The sequence below is a fragment of the Aquarana catesbeiana genome, linkage group LG06 (assembly GCF_042186555.1).
Source record: "Aquarana catesbeiana isolate 2022-GZ linkage group LG06, ASM4218655v1, whole genome shotgun sequence".
Classification (NCBI taxonomy): domain Eukaryota; kingdom Metazoa; phylum Chordata; class Amphibia; order Anura; family Ranidae; genus Aquarana; species Aquarana catesbeiana.
Window position 1 is genome coordinate 212,223,636 of NC_133329.1, and position 25,547 is coordinate 212,249,182.

General features: G+C 41.8%; 2 protein-coding genes across 3 annotated transcripts in view; both read right to left on the minus strand.

Moving 5' to 3' along the window:
* The window catches only part of LOC141146604 (LITAF domain-containing protein-like), a 285,709-nt gene that overhangs the window by 50,734 nt on the left and 209,428 nt on the right, over positions 1–25,547 (minus strand). Inside the window, exon 3 of one of the 2 annotated variants that reach the window (XM_073632973.1) lies at positions 17,907–18,716. The exons of the other annotated variant lie outside the window; for it this stretch is intronic. Within the exon in view, the coding sequence (XP_073489074.1) occupies positions 18,186–18,716 (531 nt within the window). The 3' untranslated portion in view covers positions 17,907–18,185. Of the gene's footprint in view, positions 1–17,906; positions 18,717–25,547 lie in introns of those variants that run through there. 2 annotated transcript variants of the gene reach the window in all.
* Positions 766–2,763, minus strand: RPUSD4 (RNA pseudouridine synthase D4). The gene has a single exon (XM_073634905.1). It carries the CDS (start codon positions 2,733–2,735, stop codon positions 1,998–2,000), a length of 738 nt encoding a protein of 245 aa, XP_073491006.1. The 5' UTR covers positions 2,736–2,763; the 3' UTR covers positions 766–1,997.

A 25,547-nucleotide genomic window follows, 5' to 3' on the forward strand; every position in this document is an offset into this window, starting at 1 on the left:
GACCGCCAGCCATCACCCATCAGTGACCGCCAGCCATCACCCGTTACCCATCACCTGTCACCCATCAGTGACCGTCAGCCATCACCGATCACCTGTCACCTTTTAGTGACCGTCACCCATCACCAGTAACTGTCCGTGGCCTGTCACCCATCAGTGACCATCGCCTGTCACACCGTCATCACCGATCAGTGAACGTCAGCTGCCACCCATCGCACAGCCCATCAGTGACCGTCACCTGCCACCTGTCACACAGCGTCATGTCCAAAAGAGTATACAGCAGTGAGGAGGCATTCCAGATCCTCTCCATGACTGATGAGAGCAACGGGGAGTTCTCATCAGATTCCAATTTGGATTCTGATTCAAGTTCGGCATTTGAACCAAATAGTGAATCGACAAATGATTCGGAGAAAGAATGGGTCCCTCCCAAAAGGGCACGGCACTCTGGAAACCAGGATTATATTCCCAGGCCCAGTACCAGCGCTGCCACCACCAATAGGCCCCAGGAACAAATTCCCAGGCCCAGTACCAGCACTGCCGCCAGCGTTAGGCCCCGGGAACAAATGCCCAGTACCAGCGCTGCCGCCGGCGATAGGCCCCAGGAACAAATGCCCAGACCCAGTACCAGTCCTGCCACATCACGCCTGAGTACCAGCACAGGAAATTCCAATCCAACTACTGGAGTGTCACACCCCCCAAGAGCCAGGGCCTCTACATACATGCCAGATGGTCTTGCCAACCCAATATGGCTGCCTTCCAACTCGGCATCGCCAATTATTCCCCCGTTCACAGCACTGCCAGGTGTGCAGACCAACACCCAAAATTTCTCAGAGATTGATTTCTTTCATGTGTTTTTGCCCGACACTATGCTGCAATTTATTGTGGACCAGACAAATTTGTATGCCCAGCAATATATTGCCAACAACCCCCAATCATCCTATGCCCGTCCTTTTGAGTGGAGAGATCTGAATTTGGAGGAGTTCAAAAAGTTTATGGGCCTCACCCTAAACATGGGGATTACAAAAAAAAATGAAGGACATGCCTATTGGTCCACCAACCCTATCCACAATATGCCCATTTATTCTGCCCTAATGTCCAGGTCCCGATACAAGATGATAATGCGCTTTCTTCACTTCAGCGACAACACCCAGTGCCCTCCCCACAATCATCCAAATTACGACAAGTTATACAAGATTCGCCCACTGATAAATTTCTTTTCTCAACAATTTGCAGAACTCTATGTCCCCGATCAGAAAATTTGCGTTGATGAGTCCCTGGTACCCTTTTCAGGCCGGCTAGGAATAAAGCAGTATATTCCTAGCAAAAGGGCCAGATACGGAGTAAAGTTATACAAGCTATGTGAGAGAGCCACGGGATATTTGTATGCATTCCGCATATATGAAGGAAAAGATTCCCAGCTCCAGCCCCCTGAGTGCCCGGCCTACATGGGCACAACTGGAAAGATTGTATGGGACCTGGCATACCCACTTCTTTTTTTTTTTGTTTTTTATTTTTTTTTTTTTTTTTTTTTTTTTTTTTTTCACATGACATGGAACGTTGTTTATTGAGTTTGGCACATTTTCATATCCAGCATGAAGTATTATTATGGGTACCAGACTCCTCCTCCTCAGAGGGTGTGGTCAGCAGCCGGATGGTACCAGACTCCTCCTCCTCAGAGGGTGTGGTCAGCAGCCATCCTTCCAGACTCTGATTATATACAGGTCATGTCCCCAGCAGTCACAGACAGTTCTTATTACAGGTGAAGCATATAATAAATAATCTGATTCCTTGTCCTCTCCACAGGAGACGCTCCGGAGAAGGGCCCCTCCTCCGCTCTGCCAGACATCCAGGAGGGCCCCTCCCCTGCTCTGCCAGACATCCAGGAGGAGCCCAGAGACGCGCGGCTGGTCAATGTTCACGCCATGGTCATGATGAGTTGCGCCATCTTCCTGTGGGCGTACTATGCCTGACTCTGCCCATTTCTGCCTTGTGTCGGGGGATTATGGGGAGCCTTCATCCGGGGGGAGGGGGATGTCCTGCAGGCTCGGGGGAGAGAATTTCAGTCTGCGTAGGGCGCTCAGGAAGTGTTTGGGGGGAGCACAGCGTAACACCAGGGGGGGGTCCTCCGGAGACAACTGGAGGGTGATCTGAGCGGCGTGGAGGTGAAGAAGAAGAGAGCGCGCCCGGGGGGAGGGGATACCGAGAGAGCGCAGCACCGGCGCCGGCAATTTCTGAGGGGCCAGGCGCCCCCAGTGGGAGTATTTGTGGTCCCCCAGGATGGGGCAGCTCAGGGCCAGAGCCAGGTGACTTCTCAGCTGATGCTTCACCCCTGTGAGTGGCCGCAGCTCCAGCAGTGAGACTCCCGATGATTTCTCCAGAGTGTGGTATTGGGTGACGGCCTCATGGGCGGAGCGACTGACCCGGAACCTCTGTACTGAGCCGTCTGAAGACACCCGGAACCGCGGGCACAGCGCCATCTTGAAGTGTTTCTGTGGCCCCGGCGTCTCCTTCTCTATGAGGGGGATGTCCAGGATCCCCTCCGGGGGGGTTGGGGCCCCCACACACAGGGCCCAATAGACTCGGGACATCCGGTGCTCTCGCAGAGCTCGCTGGACGCGGTCGGCGGATTCGGCGCTCTGGGCGAGAAGTAACGCCCCGCTGCTGTCCTTATCCAATCGGTGACAGATCCGCAGAGGCTCCGCCCCTCCTCCAAACATCCGAGACAACGCCGGGAACATCGACACCACACTGCGCTCCACTCCGGGGCCCCCTGAAACATGAGGGAGGGGTCAGAGGTTGGTCATGTGGTGGGGAGGGGTCAGTTTGTGGGGGAGGAGTCAGAGGTGGGGGGAGGGGTCAGTATGTGAGGGGAGGAGTCAGTTTGTGGGGGAGGAGTCAGTATGTGAGGGGAGGAGTCAGTTTGTGGGGGAGGCGTCAGTATGTGAGGGGAGAAGCCAGTTTGTGGGGGAGGAGTCAGAGGTGGGGGGAGAAGCCAGTTTGTGGGGGAGGAGTCAGAGGTGGGGGGAGGGGTCAGTATGTGAGGGGAGGTGTCAGTTTGTGGGGGAGGAGTCAGAATGTGAGGGGAGGAGTCAGTTTGTGGGGGAGGAGTCAGAATGTTGGGGAGGTGTCAGTTTGTGGGGGAGGAGTCAGTATGTGAGGGGAGGAGTCAGTTTGTGGGGGAGGAGTCAGTATGTGGGGGAGAAGTCAGAATGTCGGCATACCCACTTCTAAACAAAGGATATCACATTTACGTTGACAACTTTTACACCAGCCTGCCCCTTTTCAAACACTTATACACTGCAAAAACCCTGGCCTGTGGAACCTCCAGAAAAAATAGAAAGGGCTTCCCACAGTCTTTAGTGCGAAGGGGAGAAAGAGCATCATTGAGATGAAACGAAGTGCTGGCCTTGAGGTGGAAGGATAAGAGGGACGTGCACATGATGTCCACCATCCATGAAGACACTGCAATTGTGGTACAAAGAAGACAAGGTCCCATTGAAAAGCCAACATGTGTCCAAGATTATAATCTCTACATGGGGGGGTAGATTTTAATGATCAAATGATTCAGCCCTATTTGTCAATAAGGAGGTCCCGATTCTGGTATAAGAAGGTAGCAATTTATCTCATTCATTTGGCCATTTACAATTCCTACGTAGTCTATACCAAATCCATTGAAAGCCCCGCCCCCTTCCTAAAATTCATAGAAGAAGTTGTCACGTCCCTCATCTATCACCAAAGACCCCCCCCCAGAAGACCTTCGCTCTGAAGCTGTTTGCCGACTCCATGAGCGCCACTTCCTCTTCAGCATTCCACCATCTAAAGCAGGCCGAAGACGGCAAAAAAAATGTCGCGTGTGCACCAAAAGAGGATTTAGAAAAGATACCAGCTACCATTGTCCCCAGTGTCCCTCCCAACCTGGCCTTTGCATTGGTGAATGCTTCCAACTTTATCATACATCCATAAAATATTAGCCCATATTTTTAACCATTTGCCCATTTTCATCATCTGTGCTGACCATTTTCCATTCTTTCCCAAATAACCATGCCACTGCCTTCCATGTGAACTGACCCTGGCCTGTTTTTTGACTATGCCTCTGCCTACCGTTTGGACTGCTTTCATGTGAACTGACCCTGGCCTGTTTTGTGACTATCCCTCTGCCTACCGTTTGGACTGCCTCCACGTGAACTGACCCTGGCCTGTTTTATCAACTACTCTACTGCCTACCGCTTGGACTGCTTACATGTGAACCGACCCTGGCCTGTTTTGTGGACTATGCTTTTGCCTACCGCTAGGACTGATCTGTTGCCCTACTACTGTAGTACACAGGGGTCTCACATATGTGAGGGGCTCCAGAATTGTTTTTCCGGTTGGAGAAAACAATTATTTTTGTTTTCTCCGGGTTTCGGAATTAGGGTCTGGAGTCCGGAGGCTTCATAGAGATTTGGGTGGGTCGAAGCCTCTACCCATGTGCCCCTGTGCACAGGTCTTACCTGATTGTGGCCCTCAGCCTGCTGCTGACTTACTGCCACCATACCCATGCCTGTCACATGAATGGACCACACCGCTACCTGGACTATGCAAATAATTAGCTGTAGCAGGAGGCAGTATGTTTATGAAGGGCTGGAGAGCGGTACAATAATGAGTGTCTGCAGTTAACAGTGTACCAGGACCAATATTATGGCTGTGCTGGCTGCCTCTGCCTGGACAATTTCTATGGACTGTGCTGTGCCGACTATAGACAATATTCCTGCCTGCTGCCTGGATAGTTAATATTGCTGTCGCTAAGCACCTCCCTGCCTGCTGCCTGGACCAGTGCTCTCCTCTGTGGATACTATTAAAAGCACAGGTAATGCTTTTTTTTTACCCTTTCTGCAATAGTATTTATTTTGGATTGTAATTCTTGGTATGTGCATGCTATGTGTTAGAAATATGAAGGGTTTTCAAAAATGATAGGTTGCCAGGAAATTATATATGTCATTTATGTTCCTAGAACGCATGGAGATGCTACTTCAATGTTGGGCCTTTGTATGTGGCCAGGCTGTGTAAAAGTCTCACACATGTGGTATCACCATACTCAGGAGGAGTAGCAGAATGTATTTTGGGGTGTCATCTTTGCTACGTACATGCTATGTGTTGGAAATATCTGATAAATGGACAACTTTGTGTAAAAAAAAATGCATTTTCATTTTTTTCCACATTTTCCAAAAACTTCTGGAAAAAAATGAACCGTTCAAAAGACTCATTATGCCTCATAGATTATACGTTGGGGTGTTAGCTTTCCAAAATGGGGTCATTTTAGGGGCAATTCCATTGTCTTTGTGCTCCAGGGCCTTCAAAAATGCAATAGGTGGTTGAGCAATGAGATGTGTCATTTATGCTCGTAGATCGCCTGATGGTGCTACTTCAATGTTGGGCCTTTGTATGTGGCCACGCTGTGTAAAAGTCTCACACATGTGGTATCGCTATACTCAGGAGGAGTAGCAGAATGTATTTTGGGGTGTCATCTTTGCTACGTACATACTATGTGTTGGAAATATCTGATAAATAGACAACTTTGTGTAAAAAAAAAATGCGTTTTCATTTTTTTCCACATTTTCCAAAAACTTCTGGAAAAAAATGAACCGTTCAAAAGACTCATTATGCCTCATAGATTATACGTTGGGGTGTTTGCTTTCCAAAATGGGGTCATTTTGGGGGCAATTCCATTGTCCTGGTGCTCCAGGGCCTTCAAAAGTGTAATAGGTGATTGAGAACTGAGATGTGTCATTTATGCTCGTAGAACGCATGGAGATGCTACTTCAATGTTGGGCCTTTGTATGTGGCCAGGCTGTGTAAAAGTCTCACACATGTGGTATCGCCATACTCAGGAGGAGTAGCAGAATGTATTTTGGGGTGTCATCTTTGCTACGTACATGCTATGTGTTGGAAATATCTGATAAATGGACAACTTTGTGTAAAAAAAAATGCGTTTTCATTTTTTTCCACATTTTCCAAAAACTTCTGGAAAAAAATGAACCGTTCAAAAGACTCATTATGCCTCATAGATTATACGTTGGGGTGTTAGCTTTCCAAAATGGGGTCATTTTGGGGGCAATTCCATTGTCCTGGTGCTCCAGGGCCTTCAAAAATGCAATAGGTGGTTGAGCAATGAGATGTGTCATTTATGCTCGTAGATCGCCTGATGGTGCTACTTCAATGTTGGGCCTTTGTATGTGGCCACGCTGTGTAAAGGTCTCACACATGTGGTATCGCCATACTCAGGAGGAGTAGCAGAATGTATTTTGGGGTGTCATCTTTGCTACGTACATGCTATGTGTTGGAAATATCTGATTAATGGACAACTTTGTGTAAAAAAAAAATGCGTTTTCATTTTTTTCCACATTTTCCAAAAACTTTTGGAAAAAAATGAACCGTTCAAAAGACTCATTATGCCTCATTGATTATATGCTGGGGTGTTTGCTTTCCAAAATGGGGTCATTTTGGGGGCAATTCCATTGTCCTGGTGCTCCAGGGCCTTCAAAGGTGTAATAGGTGGTTGAGAACTGAGATGTGTCATTTATGCTCGTAGAACGCATGGAGATGCTACTTCAATGTTGGGCCTTTGTATGTGGCCACGCTGTGTAAAAGTCTCACACATGTGGTATCGCCATACTCAGGAGGAGTAGCAGAATGTATTTTGGGGTGTCATCTTTGCTACGTACATGCTATGTGTTGGAAATATCTGATAAATGGACAACTTTGTGTAAAAAAAAAATGCGTTTTCATTTTTTTCCACATTTTCCAAAAACTTCTGGAAAAAAATGAACCTTTCAAAAGACTCATTATGCCTCATAGATTATACGTTGGGGTGTTAGCTTTCCAAAATGGGGTCAGTTTGGGGGCAATTCTATTGTCCTGGTGCTCCAGGGCCTTCAAAAGTGTAAATGGTGGTTGAGAAATGAGATGTGTCATTTAGGCTCGTAGAACGCATGAAGATGCTACTTCAATGTTCGGCCTTTGTATGTGGCCAGGCTGTGTAAAAGTCTCACACATGTGGTATCGCCATACTCAGGAAGAGTAGCAGAATGTATTTTGGGGTGTAATTTGTTGTATGCATATGCTCTGAGAGAGAAATAACCTGTTAATATTACAATTTTGTAAAAAAATAAAAAAAAAAAAAAATTCATTTTGCAAAGAATTGTGGGAAAAAATTACAACTTAAAAAAATTCACCATGCTACTTACTTAATACCTTGGAATGTCTACTTTCTAAAAAGGGGTCATTTAGGAGGTATTTGTACTTTTCTGACTTGTTAGACCCCATTCACACAGGGACGACTTGTCAGGCGACCTAGTCGCCTGACAAGTCGCCTCCCGTTCTGTACTATGGAGCCGTTCTAAGGGGAGCGACGCAAGTCGCTCCGACTTAGAAAAAGGTTCCTGTACGACTTCGGGGGCGACTTGGGGCGACTTGCATAGACTTCTATGCAGAAGTCGTTTTGCAAGTCGCCCGGGCATTCGTTTGCAGGTCGCCTCGCTGAGGCGACCTGCAGGTCGTGTTGCCCCTGTGTGAATGGGGTCTTAGTGTACCAAGAAATGAGATAGACCATCAGTACATCTGTGTGATCAGATGTGATCAATTTTCAGTGATTGGCACCATAGTTTGTAGACTCTATAACTTTCACAAAGATCAAATAATTTACACAAATTTGGGTTATTTTTACCAAAGATATGTAGCAGTATAAATTTTGGCCAAAATTTATGAAGAAAAATTACTAATTTGCAAAATTTTATGACAGAAACAAAGAAAAAGCCATTTTTTTCACAAAATTTACGGTCTTTTTTATTTATAGCACAAAAAATAAAAAACCCACTAGTGATTAAATACCACCAAAAGAAAGCTCTATTTGTGTGAAAAAAAGGACACAAATGTCATATGGGTACAGTGTTGCACGACTGAGTAATTGTCATTCAAAGTGTGAGAGCGCTGAAAGCTGAAAATTGGTCTGGGCAGGAAGGGGGTGTAAGTGCACTGTATTGAGGTGGTTAAAGCCGCAAGCAGTTTTAAATGACTTTTTTTCCTTTAAAAATGACATTTTGTGCAGGGACTTTTCTAAGCACGGGAAACACGTGCCACTTTACAGGCATACTATAGACACCCCCCAGGTACGATATTTAAAGGAATATTTCACTTTTTTTTTTACTTTAAGCATCATTAAAATCACTGCTCCCGAAAAAACTGCGGTTTTTAAACGTTTTTTTTGCATTGATACATGTCCCCTGGGGTAGGACCCGGGTCCCCAAACCCTTTTTAGGACAATACCATGCAAATTAGCCTTTAAAATGAGCACTTTTGATTTCGAACGTTCGAGTCCCATAGACGTCAATGGGGTTCTAACGTTCGTGCGAATTTTCAGTCCGTTCGCAGGTTCTGGTGCGAACCGAACCGGGGGGTGTTCGGCTCATCCCTAGTCTGCAGTCTCTGACCATCTCCTGTAGTATGTCTAGAATTAAATAATAAGCACAACCCTTTGGTGTGTCAGATGCAGTTGAGGCCCTCAAAATCAGTTGACCATCACTGGGATGCAGTTTCAAACCAAGCTTTATGTCCAGAAAATAAATGGTGTGTATGGAAGTCAGATCAAACCCTTTATGGCTTAAAGTGGACCTGTCACTTCAAAGGCCTCTTTCACATGTGCTGCAGTTCTTTTGTGCCCCTCTATAAAGCGATCCATGGTGGATTGCCTTGCAGAGGCAGTTTGCAGGCGCATTCTGATTGACTTCAATGAGCATTAACAGTGCTGCCTGTCAAACTTGACATATTGAGTTAAAATTGCTGCACTGTGAAGCTAAGCATCAAGGTCATAGCAATGTGTACTCACCCAAGCAGCTGCTATGTTCATTCAGAGGTAGGTGGTCAGGGGTCTGTTTAATTGTCCTCTTTTAAGCCACTGCCACTTTTAGATGTAATCTGATTGTGCCAATTGCTCTCTATGGCATGCAGAGCAGAACAGAACTTGGTTTTAAACCGGTTTTAAACCAGGCAAATTACTTGCTATGGGCAGGGCTTTTTTTTTTAGCAGGAATGCGGGGGGAATGCAGTGCCGGCACCTCCAGCACTGAATGTTTGGGGATCTATTGCCACTGGGGGTATCTATTGCTGCTGGTGGGGGGATCTTTTTTTGCTGGGGGGGTCAATTGTTGATGGGAGAGACCTACTGCTGAGGGAGGGGTCTATTGTTGCTGGCTACTGGGAGATCTACTTTTGCTGGGGTGGATCTATTGTAGCTGGGGTGTTTACTAGTCCTGGAAGAGCTATAGTTGCTGGGGTGATCTTTTATTGCTAGGGAAATCTATTGTTGCTGGGAGGGATCTATTTTTCCTGGGAGGTCTATTGTTGCTGGGAGGGATCTTTTTTTTTTTTGAGGCGTCTATTGTTGCTGCAGGGGATCTAATTTATTGCCTTTTGTTTGCAAATTCCATACAAACTACCTAGCACCAAAAAATATTTGGTTCTGCATTCTCTAAAAGGGGTGGTACTGGGAAGTGGGTAGGGGGTGGAACCGAGGGATGGTGCTTGGAGGTGGATAAGGGTGGAGGCATGGGGTGACTTGAAAGGGGGAGTACCTGCACCTATTCTCTGAGAAAAAAATTTGAACCATGAGAATATAATTAGGATAATATTTCTTAAAGCCTGAACACAAATTTTCAACTTTGACATGTATTAGTAAAACTGTACATATCATTGCAACTACTTAGTGATTGTTTTGTAAACCTTGTATTGGGATTTTAAAGGCAATTAAACAGAATTATTTATTGTTAAAGGAAATGTCTTTCATTGTTAATTAAAAAGAGTTTTAATAAGATATTGTTAAAAACAGTAAACCATGTTTGCAAAGTATTTCATCACATTGTATGGTAATATTGAAGTTACAAAAGTATCAGAGCATGTACATCCTCACATACTGGAAACCACCTCTATTGCACAAGTGATGACGGAACAGCAAGTAGCTGGGGAACACCACTTCAACATGCTCTGATAATTTTGTAACTTCAATAGAAGGTGTTAAGATGAAATATTAGAATTAACAGATTATGCACTAGTAGTATTGTATTAGGGGGATTTTTTTTAGTTCAATTATATATAATGAAGTAATAAGCACAGAATTGATAATATGAAGGTTGGCTATAATGATATAGGCACTGGGATAATTTCTTTTTTTTTTTTTTTTAACTATCAAGGTATACTTGGAAATATTAGATTTAACAGATTTTTTGGGGGTTTATTATCGATGTATAAGATTAAATATTAGAATCAACAGATTATGCACTAGTAGTATTGTATTAGGTATTTTTTTAGTTTAACTATATATAATGAAGCAATAAACACAGAATTGATAATATGAAGGTTGGGTATAATGATTTAGGCACTGGGATAAAACTTTTTTTTTTTCTCTAATGTATAAGTTGAAATATTGATGTAACAAATTATGCACTTGTAGTATTGTATTGGAGGTTTTTTTTTTTATTTTTTGGTTTGGTTGTATGCAATGAATCAATGAGCACAGAACTGATAATATGAAGACTGGTTATAAAGGTTTAGGCACTGGGATATAAAATTGGAGGGTGTTTTTTTTTTTTTTTAGAGGAAAGGGGAGGAGAAAAAAAAAGAAAAAAAAAGAAGAGAGAGGAAGGGGGTAAGGGAAGGAGGGGAGAAAGGAAAAGGGAAAGGAATAATCTTTTTTTTTTTTTTTCTCATTATTAACATATAAGATGAAATATTGATTTAACAGAGTATGCAATTATAGCATTGAAGCAGAGGTGCTTTTTGGTTAATTGTATACAATGAAATTACAGGTACAGAGTTTATAATATGAAGGTTGGCTATAATGGTTGGCTATAATGCACGGGGATATTAGATTTGAGGTGTTTTTTTTTTCTTCTCTCTCGAAAAATTAATCACAACATATAAGGTGAAATATTGTTTCAATTGATTATGTATTTGCAGTAACGAATTTGAAGCATTTATATGTAGATTATACACAATGAAATAATAAGTATAGAAATATAGAATGATAATATTAAGGTCAGGCACAAAGGTTTATGCACCGAGTTATTGAAACTGTGGGTGTTTTTTTTTTTTTTTTTATGGGGATAGGGACCTGGTAGTATACATATATAGGATAATAGCAGTAATTAGAGGTAATGAAATGAGAAGATATTGGAAGAAGGAAGACAGATCATAGGTGTAAACTAACAACTAGAACGCGGCACGAGGACGACGATCGGGCGACACTTCTTGGTCAGCAGGCTCATAACCCCTCAGTGTAGGGAACTTACTTTAGATAGTAAGAAAGACTTTATTTTTTTTTTTTAAGTCAAGTAGTGGCAGGATAAATTGAGTGTGTGGGGAGTGTGAGTGAGTGAACACAAATTTTTATTTTTTTTTTCTTTCAAATGAGCGAGATCAAATTTTGTTCCTTTAACGCAAGAGGCCTTAACTCTCCTAATAAAAGAAACCAAATTTTAAATTTTTTTAATAAACAAAAAGTAGATATTATACTGTTCCAAGAGACTCATTTTCGTTCAGACCATATTCCGAAACTGAATAATCGAAATTATAATCATTGGATACACGATACATTTTCCTATTCTAAGTCAAGAGGGGTATCCATCGCTTTCCATAGGAACCTACCTTACCAAATAATACAAAAATATATGGGTAATGATGGTAGATCTTTGGTTGTTAAGGTAGCAATATATGGGAAAACGTATACAATTATTAATTTGTATTTACCAAACTACGATCAGATAAGGACGGGAATAAGGGCCCTAAATAGCACTATGGAAAAAGCAGAAGGCATAGTGATTATGGGCGGAGATTTTAATTTCGTCATGGATATAAAAAAGGATACAACTAATAACAATACTTATAGAAATAAGGGCCAAATAGAGGAATTTAAGGGGATAATAGAGAAACACCACTTGGTGGATATTTGGAGAATTCAACATCAAACGGAAAAAAATTATTCATACTATTCTAATATACACGATTACTATCATAGGATAGATTATTTCTTCATTAATCATTTAGGAATGTCAATGACTCTATCATCGGATATAGGGGGGTTTTTATGGTCAGATCACGCTCCGTTGTATTTGGAGATTAAGGTAAAAGAACAAGAAAGAATGAAGGGGAACTGGAGGCTAAATGATAACTTGTTAAAAGACAAAGAGTGTATAGAGGATATACGTAAAACAATAAAGGAATTTGTAGAGATTCACGAAAAGGATGAAACATCAATCCCCATGCAATGGGAAACATTAAAATGTGTACTAAGGGGGACACTCATCAAGCACGGCTCAAGATTAAAAAAAAAAGAAAGGATCAAATGAAAGTTCAACTGACAAAAGAAATAGAGGAATTGGATAAAAATCATAAGCAGAATTTAAAGTCATCAGATAAAATAATATTGAAAGAGAAAAGGATGGAACTACGAGCCTTGCTTGATGAGGAATCCCTTAAGATCAGGGATCGCAGAAGGGCACAATGGTACCAATATGGGAACAAGACAGGAAAAATACTGGCTAAAACATTAAAGGAACAACAGACCCTAACAACTATAACCAAAATATTAAAAACAGATGGGGAATATACATACAACCCAAAAGAAATAATAGAAGAATTTCATACATACTGTTCTAATCTGTATAATATCAAAACATCATGGGGGAATAAGGGGGAGGATTCGAACAGAGATAGAATTAAAGAATATATTGAAGAAACAGCCCTCCCTAGGTTCCCTAAAGAAACACTTGAGATGTTGGAAAAAGACATCTCTCTAGAGGAGATTCAACAAGCGATCAAAGAACTAGTTCCAGGAAAAAGTCCAGGACCTGACGGATATACTACTAGATTCTATAAGAACTTTCAGGATATAATTGCCCCTATATTGAAAAAAACATATAATTCTATATCCGACATACAAGGATTCGTACCACAAAGCACAGAAGCTCATATTTCCTTAATTCCAAAACCGGAGAAGGACCATACGCTATGTAAAAATTATCGGCCAATTTCTTTAACCAATATAGATATACGACTATATTCTAAAATCATTGCGAATAGAATAACACCAATTTTACCTAATTATATAAAATTAGATCAAGCAGGATTTACGAAAGGGAGGGAAACCAAGGATAACATTATAAAGACCTGTACGCTGATGGAATTTGCTCAAAGAACCGCTATCGAAACATGTATGCTGGCCGTAGATGCGGAAAAAGCATTCGATAGGATAGGATGGTGTTTTTTAGAAGAAACGCTAAAACAACTTGGTATGGGCCCAAAAATGCGGTATAGAATCGCTGCTTTGTATTCTAACTTGAAAGCAAGAGTGAGAGTAAACGGCATGTTATCAAAAGATATTAAAATGTCAAATGGTACCCGTCAAGGTTGTCCCCTCTCTCCCTAGCTGTTTGCGGCATATGCAGATGATCTGCTAATATATATAACCAACCCCATTATAACTATCCCAAATCTAATGAAAGAATTTAGAAGATTCGGGGACTTGAGTTATTTCAAAGTAAATTACGACAAATCAGAGATATTGAATATATCAGTTAACAAGAATATTTGTTTACTGATGCAAAAAGATTTTCCATTTAAATGGAAACAAAATGCAATAAAGTATCTGGGAATTTTTATAACAAAAGATTTGAAACAACTACAGGGGATGAACTATGAGAGAATAATTCGAAACACTATTAAGTTGTTACAGAAATATGATAAATTGATATACTCTTGGACGGGAAGAGTTAATATTGTGAAAATGGATATATACCACTGGAACCCCCCAAAAAATTGATGAAGGAGCTAAGGAAAGCTATAGTTGAATTTATATGGGCGCATAAAACTCCCCGGATAAAAAGGGAAAATTTGATCAGGAAAAAAAGAAATGGAGGGCTCGCGTTACCAGACTGCGTAAAATATCTGCAGGCAGCGTCACTAACCAGCATAATAGACTGGTACCATAATAACGAAAAAAAGCAATCGGTCAGTTTGGAGGAGGAAATAATAGGGCCTCAACTAAAAGCCCTTCCATGGGTAGAACCCCATTTAAGACCCAAAAGAAGCAAGCTGACACTCTTTGTAAGCGCAACGTTAAAAGTATGGGACGGTATTGTGAAAGGTGGGAAGCTTTCTACGATCATGGGACCTATGACTCCATTGTTTTTTAACCCAGAATTCCCTCCAGCAATGAGAGGCAAAAACTTCTTAAAATGGAATAGATCGGAAGATATAAGATTGGCACAAGTCCTTGAGAATGGGAAATTACCCACGTTGAGGGACATGGGAGAGGGATACGAAAAAAAATGGTTGCAGTACCAACAGCTACAGACGTTTATAGAGCCCAAAATAGCCAGGATAATTAAACCATTGACCGGGTTTGAAAAATTATTGCTGGGAGAACAGGACCCAACTAAGAAGTTATCAAAGATATATGATGAATTAATTCCGATCAGTCCCCTTAAAGAGATAACAAGCATAAAGTAATGGGAAGCAGTAATTGGAAGACCCCTATCTGAAGAAGAGTGGGAAAAAGTTTTCGAAACTATACATAGAACAACTATTGCAAATAAATATCAGGAGAGAAACTATAAAATCGTAATGAGATAGTTTAAGAGCCCAGTTACCTTAAATTTAATTAGCAAAAGAAATACAGATTTATGTTGGAGATGTAAAGTGGAAAAAGGAACAATGGAACATATATGGTATGGATGTCATATGGTGAAGGGATTCTGGAATAAGATATTTGAGATTTATTACAAGGTGTCAGGAGTGGAATTGACCCCGAATGTGGAAATCTCATTATTGTCATTGATACCAAAAACAATAAGATCAATTAAAAAAGATATTATTCACCATATGACATCAGCAGCCAGAACAATAATAGCAAGAAACTGGAAGAAAACAAAGAGTCCAACAATAGCAGATTGGGTATGTGAGATGAACGAAATTCGATACATGGAGGAACAGATTAGAGAGGAAGGGTATACAACAAATCAATTACCTACGATTTGGCAAAGTTGGGAGGAGTTTCGGTCATCGCAAGAACTATTAGAAATGGTATAAGGAACGAGGCTATGAAGATTATTAAAGAAGGGAAGAGGAGAAGGAAGGAAAGAAGGGGAAGAAAGGAAAAGGAAAGAGAAAGGGGAAGGGAAGGAGGGGAAGAGGAAAGAAAAAGGAAAATAGATTTTGATTTTTTTTTTTTTTTTTTTCACGAATGTGGCATGGTATGAATGCGGGGAGGGTGGGTAAGGGGGAATATATCTGTAGGAGGAGTAGGCAAGGTATTGAATATTGTAGACATTCACAGCCTATTATAAGGGAATGAATTCCTTTTTTTTTAGAAACATGAATGAACATGCTGTAAAAATGTCTTGCAAAATTGGGATGTTATGATTGTTTTATATGAAATGAAAACTTAATAAAGAGAAATTGAAAACAATGAAAGACATTTCCTTTAACAATAATTAATTCTGTTTAATTGCCTTTAAAATCCCCATAGGAGGTTTACAAAACAAACATATTTAAAACCACTTGATATCCGCGCTATAGCCGAATGACGGCTACAGCGCGGACCTGAATTCCCGGGAGGCCGTCATATGACGGCCTCCTCTGTGCACGCGCCCCGCTGTGATCACAGAGTCACTGAGACTCGTGTGATCACCGATCCAAGTAAGGGGCCGGTCCCGGCCCCTTACCATGTGATCAGCTGTCAGCCAATGACAGCTGATCACATGATCAAAACAAAAGCTCTGTGATCGTTTTTTTTTCTCCTCGCGCTGACAGTGCGAGGTGAAAAAAAAGCCGATCACCGACTCACCAGCAAGGGACATCGGTCCCGAAGAGGAGAAGGCAATAAAGCCTCAATTGTGCCACCAGTACCCCCTGTCAGTGCCACCTGACATTGCCACATCACAGTGCCCACAGTGCCCACCAGTGCCACGTATCAATGCCCATGAGTGCGACCTATCAATGCCTACAAGTACCACCTATCAATGCCCACCATTGCCACCTAACAATGCCCACCAGTGGTGCCAATCAGTGCCACCTAGCAGTGTTGCAGTTCAATGTACCAGATCAGTGCCCATTATGGCCACCAATCAGTGCCCATCACTGCCACCCATCAGTGCCCATCACTGCCACCTATCAGTGCCCATTGGTGCCGCCTCATCAGCGTACATCAATGAAGGAGAAAAATTACCCTTTTTAAAATTTTATAACAAAATATAAAAAAAAAAAAAAAAAAAAAAAAATGTTTTTTTTTAAATTCGGTCTTTTTAAATTTTTTTAACAAAAAATAAAAACTGCAGAGGTGATCAAATACCACCAAAAGAAAGCTCTACTTGTGGGGAAAAAATGATAAAAATTTAATTTGGGTACAGTGTTGTATGACCGAGCAATTGTCGTTCAAAGTGCGTCAGCGCTGAAAGCTGAAAATTGGTCTGGATTGGAGGGGGGTTTAAGTGCCCTGTAAGCAAGTGGTTAAGGGGATGATGGCAATCACACACTCAGTCATACAAGTCTCTTTTCACAACTACTGTATCCAGTTGGAATATACCTTGTTTTTTTTAGGACAAATTGGCCTTTCAATGGTGGTAAATAATAATAAATCTCTCCTGACTTTTTTTATTAAAGGAAAACTGCCCCAAAATAGCAAAAAATATATAATTTTCTAAAAATGTAACTGTATATTTCTAGCTATCACCATATCTTACCTCCAAAGAACAACCCAGAAAAAAAAAATTCTGCTGACAATCACAGTGATACCACATATGTGTATGTTATTTGTTGTTTCTACCCAGAAACAATAGTGCACATTTTGCTTTATTTAATCTTACCTAAAAAAACATTGATACTTAATAAAAAAAAAGGATTCATACTTAATATATAACGATCCTGACTTTTGACTCTGACATCTAACTCTGACCATGGCCTTTGACTTCAGCCTTTACCCAAACCTAGATCAAACCCTGATATAGCTATTTTTTCTTTATTTTTTTCCCCTCCACACTTTCTTTATATTTTTCTGCTCTATCAAGGAGAAAAATATACAGTGTATCTTTCTCTCCATTCAAGAGGAGAAAAATAAACACAGCACAAGGCTGTGCAGTGACTGAGTCAGTCAATCAGAGGCTTTCACAGTGATCAGGTGATTGGAAACTGTGCTTTAAGTGGGCTTGCGGGGACTACAACTGGCAGTGGTGTTGTTTACACGTTTGTATTTCCCAAAATGTTGAAAGACTTTATACAACCTTGATTGAGCAGTTGACAATTTTAAACTTTCTGAATGGTTAATTGATATCCTGTATGAGTCTCTATCTATTATTACAGCTAGTGAAGTGACGAGTTCCAAGGTTACGGTAAATTTACTGTATGGTGTATCATTGCTGTGCTTCTCTTTACTGCTGGGTCCCACACAAATGCCCCGTACATACGATTGGATTTTCCGACGGAAAATGTGCGATCGGAGCGTGTTGTTGGAAAATCCAACCATGTGTGGGCTCCATCGGACTTTTTCCATTGGATTTTCCGACACAAAAAGTTTGAGAGCAGGCTATAAAATTTTCCGACAACAAAATCCGATTGCGTCAATTCTGACCGTGTGTGGACAATTCCGACACACAAAGTGCCACGCATGCTCAGAAGAAATTCCGAGACGGAACAGCTCGATCTGGTAAAATTAGCGTTCGGAATGAATTTTGTGTGTCAAGTTACCACAACACCATTATTATCTTGTATTATTTAATCTCAAGGAAGTTGTTTGGTGTGGTGTCTCTTGTTAATGTCACATTGTATTTTTGAAATGTACCTGAATCCTCACAAACTGTCCTTTTTGAAGGAAAACACACATAGGGGAGTATAATTGAAACACAAAATGCTTTATTAAGGGGTCCTAACCAAAGAAAGAGGGAGGCAACGCTGGAGAAACAGCAGAAATTGGTGAAGCCTTTGGCCCCCAGGGCACACATCAATAATTTTACTGCAAAATTGGTGGCCTGAGGAGTCCATATCTAAGGGAGTGCAGTCTGGTTCAGAAGTCCCAGAGATCCTGAAAGCAGCAGATGACATCTGTGTCCCCAGGCTGTGGTCATACAAGAGCCTGCATCATTTGCCAGACCAGACTGAACCCAGGGTCATCACTCTCTGGTCTTCCTTCCATGCTTCCTTCCACGCTGTGACTCTGGTGGTGGAGTTGTGGCAGGAGGAGGAGGGGGAGGATGGTCCAACTCACTCAGGTGGTTATTGGGTGTGATTTTGCCCCTCACCCCCTTAGTTAAAACTTTATAAAGAAGTTCCTCACACAGGAGGCGTTGGCCCTCCTGCATGCCCTGCAGTTTGGTGGAAGCCATGCAGACAAAGGCCTCTTCAGGAGTGGGGGTGGCTCTCAGGGACGCAGAATCCTCCTGAATGAGCCTGAGTGCTGAATCCTGCATGTGACTCCCCTTCTTGGGTCTTTTGTTTGGAAGGCGGAGGGGAGGAACCTGCCATTCTGTCAGGCTCCTACTGGGCCCCGGCTTCTCTTGGCTGCCACTTAGCCCCGCCTCCTCCTGGCTGCCACTAACCCCCGCCTCCTCCTGGCTGCCACTAACCCCCGCCTCCTCCTGGCTGCCACATTCCACAGCCTCCTCCTGTGTGGCACATTCCAGAGCCTCCTGGCTGAGGTCTTCCTGTGTATGAAAAAGGGACATAGTTTTAGTTTTTTATTCATAAATCACACACAATTTTCACCTAATGACTGTTGCAAATTAAATGTTAACAAATATAACAGACTATCATTCTGAGCCCAGCATTTTTCATTCTTGTCCCAATTATTTTTGCCCACTACTGTCTATTGATATGTAAACACTTTATTAAATCAGCAATTAGTGATCAATAATAACATCTAGTAAACATTATTTATTTATTGCCCAGAAATCTGTAGAAGAATGCTATACCTGACTCCAGCTGGGCTCCTCCACTTCTTCCTGGCTGGAAGTCCCAGGTTGGACATCGGAAGCCTCAGCTTGGGTGGAAGGAAGAGTGGAAGGAAGAGTGGAGAGGGATTCCCTGACTTCAGTCTGGTCTGACAGAAATCACAGTCTCTCATAGTACCACAGCCTGGGGACATAAACGTCATCTGCTGCAGCTCCGGATCTCTGGGAATCCGTGACCTTCTTGCGCTCCCTTAGATAAGTGCTCCTCAGGCCACCAATTTTGGCTTTTAAATAAGGGATGGTTGCCGTGGGGACCACCGGCTTCACCAACTCCAGCAGTTTCTCAAGCCCTGTCTGCCTCTTTTGTTTATGATTATAATGTGGGTGTTTGACCAGCCACAGACAGGGCAGCTCCCTGTATTTATCTATGAACAGGGGGAGGAAGTTGTGGTCATTGAAGCCATCCATTTTCTCTGCAAGACACAAGACAAGACAAACCCTAATGTCAGGCTAAACGCTACTAATCTTGTTACAATATAGGCCTCAATTTAGAAGCAGTATAGGCCCAAGTTTAGATGTTACCTTCGTTATCATGAACGGCGTCTCCGATACTCCTTCCTCCGCTCACAGATCATACATACTACGCATGCGTGTTACACTTTATAGACACTGCGCATGCGTGAACCTTCGCCCGCCCCTGACGTTCTTTCTAGTCTATTACCCGCCCCTTCTCGTTCGGCGCAGTGGGGGAAGAGCACATGGCGGAGACACAGCAGGTGTCTGATAATTACACCAACGAGGAGGAGGAGGAGGAAAGCCCGGAGCCTGAAACGTCCCGATCCAGAAGGAGACGATTTAAGGCATCGAATATGTCCTTTGGGGAGATGGTGGAGATGGTTGACATCCTGAAGAGGGCCAACTATGATGGGAAGTATGGACCTTACCCCAACCGCAATGTCCGAAAGGCCAAGATCATGGCGAAAGTGGTCAAGAGTCTGCACCGGAATTTCGGGGTACAACGATCGAAAGATCAGCTCAGGAAGCGGTGGTCGGACCTGAAATTAAGGGAGCATGAGCAGTACAGAAGAATGCGGAGAGTGCTGCAAAAAAGTAAGTAGTTGTGCTATGTTCCTATTCTTTATGTTTATTACGTTCGTGCTGCTCCATGTGCTTTTCTTAACTGTTGTCCAGTTTAAAATAGCAACTTTCATGTTCATGGGCACATTATTCCTTTCGTATGAAACATGGTTCGTTCGGCCTAGAACACACCATTGTTTTGGCCATATCCTTTTTAAAACATTTTTTATGGCCTACTTGTCTGAAAATAATTTGGTTGTGTAGATGGGTTTGTAACTAAAATGAAATGCAAACTAGATTCTGTGTAAGGAGAGGACACTCAGCAGCAGTTTTCACATCTGGACTCTGGAGCACTAGTGTGGGACACAAGAACACCCTTTTTATTAGGGGGTCCACACAGGTGCTCCAGTGTATACTATAGGGGGGTCTCCATCTGTGAAGCTTGTACTAAACAGGTAAGTATTCAAGCTTGACAAAAGACAATAAAATTTCAACATCTTGGAACTCAGCCAAAATAGACAATTGTACCCCACTTCCAAGCAATGTTTCATATTTATAGTTCTGCCATCAAATATCTGTGTGCTAAGTATACCTATTTGTTTTTGCATAGGGGATAAAAGACTCGGAGGACACCCCTCATCCGAGGAGACCACAGACCCCCCACCTCTGGAAGAAGGGGAAATCCACTCAAGCCAAGCAGAGCAGGAGGAGGAACACGTGGTGGAAATTGTCACCACAACAGGTGAGTGTCTACGACCACAGGCTCAGGTAAGAGATGGATGCCGGCATATTTATAATACATGGTGTGTTTTTGTTTCTATCTTTTTAGGTGATCGTGATGTTGTGGATCCAGGGCATTTCACCTCTGAAAGTGCACAGATCCTGATCGGGGAGATCATGGAGTGTAATAGGGACTTGGAAAACATCCAGAAAAACATCAATGATGTTCAAAAAAAAAAGAAGAACATCATTGATGTTTTAGGGAGAGTTTAAAACAAATCTAAATCCCTTTGTTTTTTGTGAGCTAAAAATTTATACCATTTTTTGACATTTTTGCGAAAAGCCAAATTTTGAAGATGCACACAGTGTGTCAACATGTGCTATCTGCCATCACGGGAGATCAATGGACGCGTTTTGGGGGTGCAACCCCTTCCTCAATAATAAAGTAGCTGTGAGGAAGGGGTTGCACCCCCAAAACACGTCCCTTGATCCCCCATGATGGCAGGTAGCACATGTTGACATTCGGCAATTTGTGTGCATCTTCAAAATTTGGCTTTTCCTGGGGTGACTTCACCCCATCTCAACGCAATATCAAACACAGTTTATAAATATTTATGTCTGATATTGCCTTCAAGTTCTACCAAATATGAAGTTTGTAAGTTCAAGATTTGTGTCTTTCTTGTTGGTTTTAAACATGCCTGTTTTATCTTAAATGGACATTGCTGCTTTTTCTAATGTGACCCCAAAAATTGTTATACAACAAACATGTTGGTTTGTTTTAAAAACCTTTTCTAAATGCACATGTGATTGTGCTGGTATTAAAAAGATTGTTAATCTGGGGGGCAGGAGGCGGAGCCTAGCGGAGCAGACATGCATTGTTAGAGCTCCACACCGCTGAGGAGAGAAGAGAAGGACAAAGCGGAGCCTGCAGGCTCAAAAGGTATCCATTTGAACCTTTTTGCCCCAGGGAACAAACTGTGAAAGTTTGGACAGGAAATATGGTACTGGGAGGAAACCGTGGCAGAAATAAGAATCACCTCACAAAGAGCTCACAGGCACTCACTGCAGCTGAAGCAGCTCCAGTCACCTCACAAGATACAGCATCAGGGCGCTCTCACAGACAGAAAATGTCACAGCAAGACTCTCTATTTGAGTAAGATACAGAACAAATCCTCTCACAAACTTCTCCACAAGCCTCCTCAGTATCCCCAGTAATATTATTACAATTTGAAAAGATGCTTCATAAGGCTTTAAAACAAACCTCAGACCAAATAACAAAAAGCCTAACCAAAGAAATAAGAGAGCTGGGAAACCGCACCGCAGCCTTAGAAATAAAAATGGATGAAATTGAAATTACAACCCAAGAAAATATAACAGAATTGGAACAATTAAAAAAAGAGAATTTAATACTTCAAACTAAGCTTGAAGATTACGAAAATAGAGCCAGACGTTCAAACTTGCGCATAAGGGGAATACCTGAAACTGTGACAGACCTGCAATCTACTATTACTGCTCTATTACAAGAACTAAAGCCAGATATCCCTATTGAACGTTTAGAACTGGACAGAGTACACAGAGCCCTCACAGCCAAAAAGAAAGATGGACCCCCACGTGATATAATCACAAAATTTCATTATTACAGAACGAAAGAACAAATACTAATTACTGCAAGAGAAAAAAAGGAACTTAATTTTCAAGGACACAATTATCAAATTTTTGCTGACCTATCCCAACTTACTATTACTAAAAGACGATCCATGAAACCCCAACTAATGGAACTGCAACGCCACAACATTATGTATCAATGGGGCTTCCCCTTTTCAGTCAGATTTAACTACCAAGGTACAATTTACAGAAGCAGATCAGCAGATGAACTACAACAAACCCTTTTAAAATTAAATCTGACAGAACCCACAAGCAGCAACACTCCCACACGCAGAAGAATGGCATCATCTTCACCTTCAGGCAGCACCCAGAAAATTTCAGAACAAAATGGGAATCATCATTCTCACAAAAGAGGCTGTTATGCCACATCATCCATGGACCAAGAAGATTCAATGGACTGACATCCTAATTCCTGATATCTCTTCATTTATTATACTAAGAGATGGTTCTCTATAAAAAACCTGTATTTATAACTGAATGTAACTGCATTCTGATAGTCACACACTGTGTGGGATCATGTTACATTCCAGTTATATTTCTTATTACTTCTGATTCATATAGCCTTAGAATATATAAGTGAAATAAGGAAATTCTTGTTCAGTTATATATTATCAGGTAATAACAATAGATTTATTACTTTTTAGGACAAATATGTTCAATAATCCAGAAGTAATGGAAGCTTTTTCTTTCTTTTCTTAAAACAAATATATTATTACCTAACTAGTTCCTAGAATTATATTTTTGTTTATTCTAATCTGAAGCAATACAGCCTCAATTTTATGAGTTAACATATCTAAACAGTTACATAGGAATAAAATATGTAATTGTTTACTCTAAAAGGGTTAAAATCCCAAAATAATTCAAACTATCTTCATCAATACCAAAGTTATTAACAGTACCTTTCTAACTGAATTATTTAGCCTAGGGCAAGACTAACCATATACAACCACCCTGGAATAAATAATTTCAACAAAAACTATATTCTGCACTCCAATTAATGAAACATCATTTTGATGTCTTTTGACATAGCACTTCTCTCCTGTAAGCGGAAGATCCGTGTACCCCCATTAGCCCTCCTCATTCTCCCAACCATATTATGTGGGAGTGTGACGAAGGCACTTATTCCCCTGAGAGAGATATTTATTCTCTCTCACGGGTAAATTGTGATTACTTGCAAAAAATAATTTATACAATGTATCATCTAATCTCATATGTTTTTTGTTTACTCTTTACTCCAGAATTCACTGGTTTCTTTTCTATCTATTCATCTCTTCAGTCCACACAGGTTGATCTGCGCAGTCAGCTCTGCATAACAAAAAGTAAGTCAAAACTATTTGATCTGTTGCCATGGCACCACTGAATATACTTTCCCTGAATGTTCAGGGAATAAATGTCCCTCAAAAAAGGACCAAAGCCTTCCGTACTTTCCATAACAAGAAGGCTCACATAGTATGCCTCCAAGAAACACACTTCACCAAAGATTCTACTCCAAAATATATTTCTCCTTTTTATCAACAAATTTACACGGCTTCTGCCTGTACCAAGCAAAGGGGAACTCTAATTGCATTTCACCGATCCACACCATTCACCTTATCATCAGAAATTAAAGACCCAGAAGGTAGATACCTGATACTCATGGGTTATATAATGGATACAGCAATCACGGTGATTTCCTACTACGCTCCTAACAAACAACCTACACCATTCCTCTCACATAGTTACATAGTTACATAGTAGGTGAGGTTGAAAAAAGACACAAGTCCATCAAGTCCAACCTATGTGTGTGATTATGTGTCAGTATTACATTACATATCCCTGTATATTGCGGTCATTCAGGTGATTATCTAATAGTTTCTTGAAGCTATCAATGCTCCCCGCTGAGACCACCGCCTGTGGAAGGGAATTCCACATCCTTGCCGCTCTTACAGTAAAGAACCCTCTACGTAGTTTAAGGTTAAACCTCTTTTCTTCTAATTGTAATGAGTGGCCACGAGTCTTATTAAACTCTCTTCTGCGAAAAAGTTTTATCCCTATTGTGGGGTCACCAGTACAGTATTTGTAAATTGAAATCATATCCCCTCTCAAGCGTCTCTTCTCCAGAGAGAATAAGTTCAGTGCTCGCAACCTTTCCTCATAACTAAGATCCTCCAGACCCTTTATTAGCTTTGTTGCCCTTCTTTGTATATATCACATATATCACATATATTACAAGTGATTAATACACACAAAATAGGAACAGTGATAATGTGTGGGGATTCGAACCAGGTCCTCCTCCCATTTCTAGATAAATCACCTTTTACACCATCCAAAATAACCTCTAGATTACCTTTTTCTCAACTTCTTTCCAAATACAATCTGGTAGATTCGTGGAGAGAAAGTAACCCAATGAAAAAGAAATTCACTTATTTCTCGCACCCTCATCAAACCTTCACCAGAATAGATCATATTTTTCTAACAATAGGAATGATACCAGAAATTATTGCATCAGATATAATTCCGATTCCGTGGTCTGACCATAATGCAGTATACACTACTATAGCCTCAGCCATACCAAAAGCGCATGACCCAACGTGGTACTTACCGGACATAATGCTCAAACACCCACTACATCAGATGGCCATTGAACAAGCTTTAAAGGAATACATATCAATTAATAATACAACAGACATCTCCCCAATAACACTGTGGGAAGCTCATAAGCCTGTCTTGCGTGGTACAATACAAAGACAAATGGCACTATTTAAACGGGAACGCAAAAATCTAGCAAAAAAACTAGAACTCAATTTTAATGCAGCCTACAGTACCTGACCGCGAGATTGTGTTTCCAGCGCGATACCATCGCGCTGGTTCTCGGCGACAGGGTACTGTGAATGTCGCGCTGGCTCGCTCATCGGGAAAGGAAAACTTTGTTTTCCTTCCGCGATGAGTGACAGGCAGCGCTGACAGCTGTCTGGTATGAATCCTGAGGCGGGAACACCGCGCCAAATTTTCAATGAAAAAACCGGCGTGGGTTCCCCCCTCGGAGGCATACCAGGCCCTTAGGTCTGGCATGGATTGTAAGGGGAACCCCCTATGCCGAAAAATCGGCGTGGGGGTCCCCCCAAATCCATACCAGACCCTTAT

Bases quoted from the DNA above. Each gene is read 5' to 3' on its own strand.
- RPUSD4 (XM_073634905.1), bottom strand. From the start codon at position 2,735: ATGTTCCCGGCGTTGTCTCGGATGTTTGGAGGAGGGGCGGAGCCTCTG.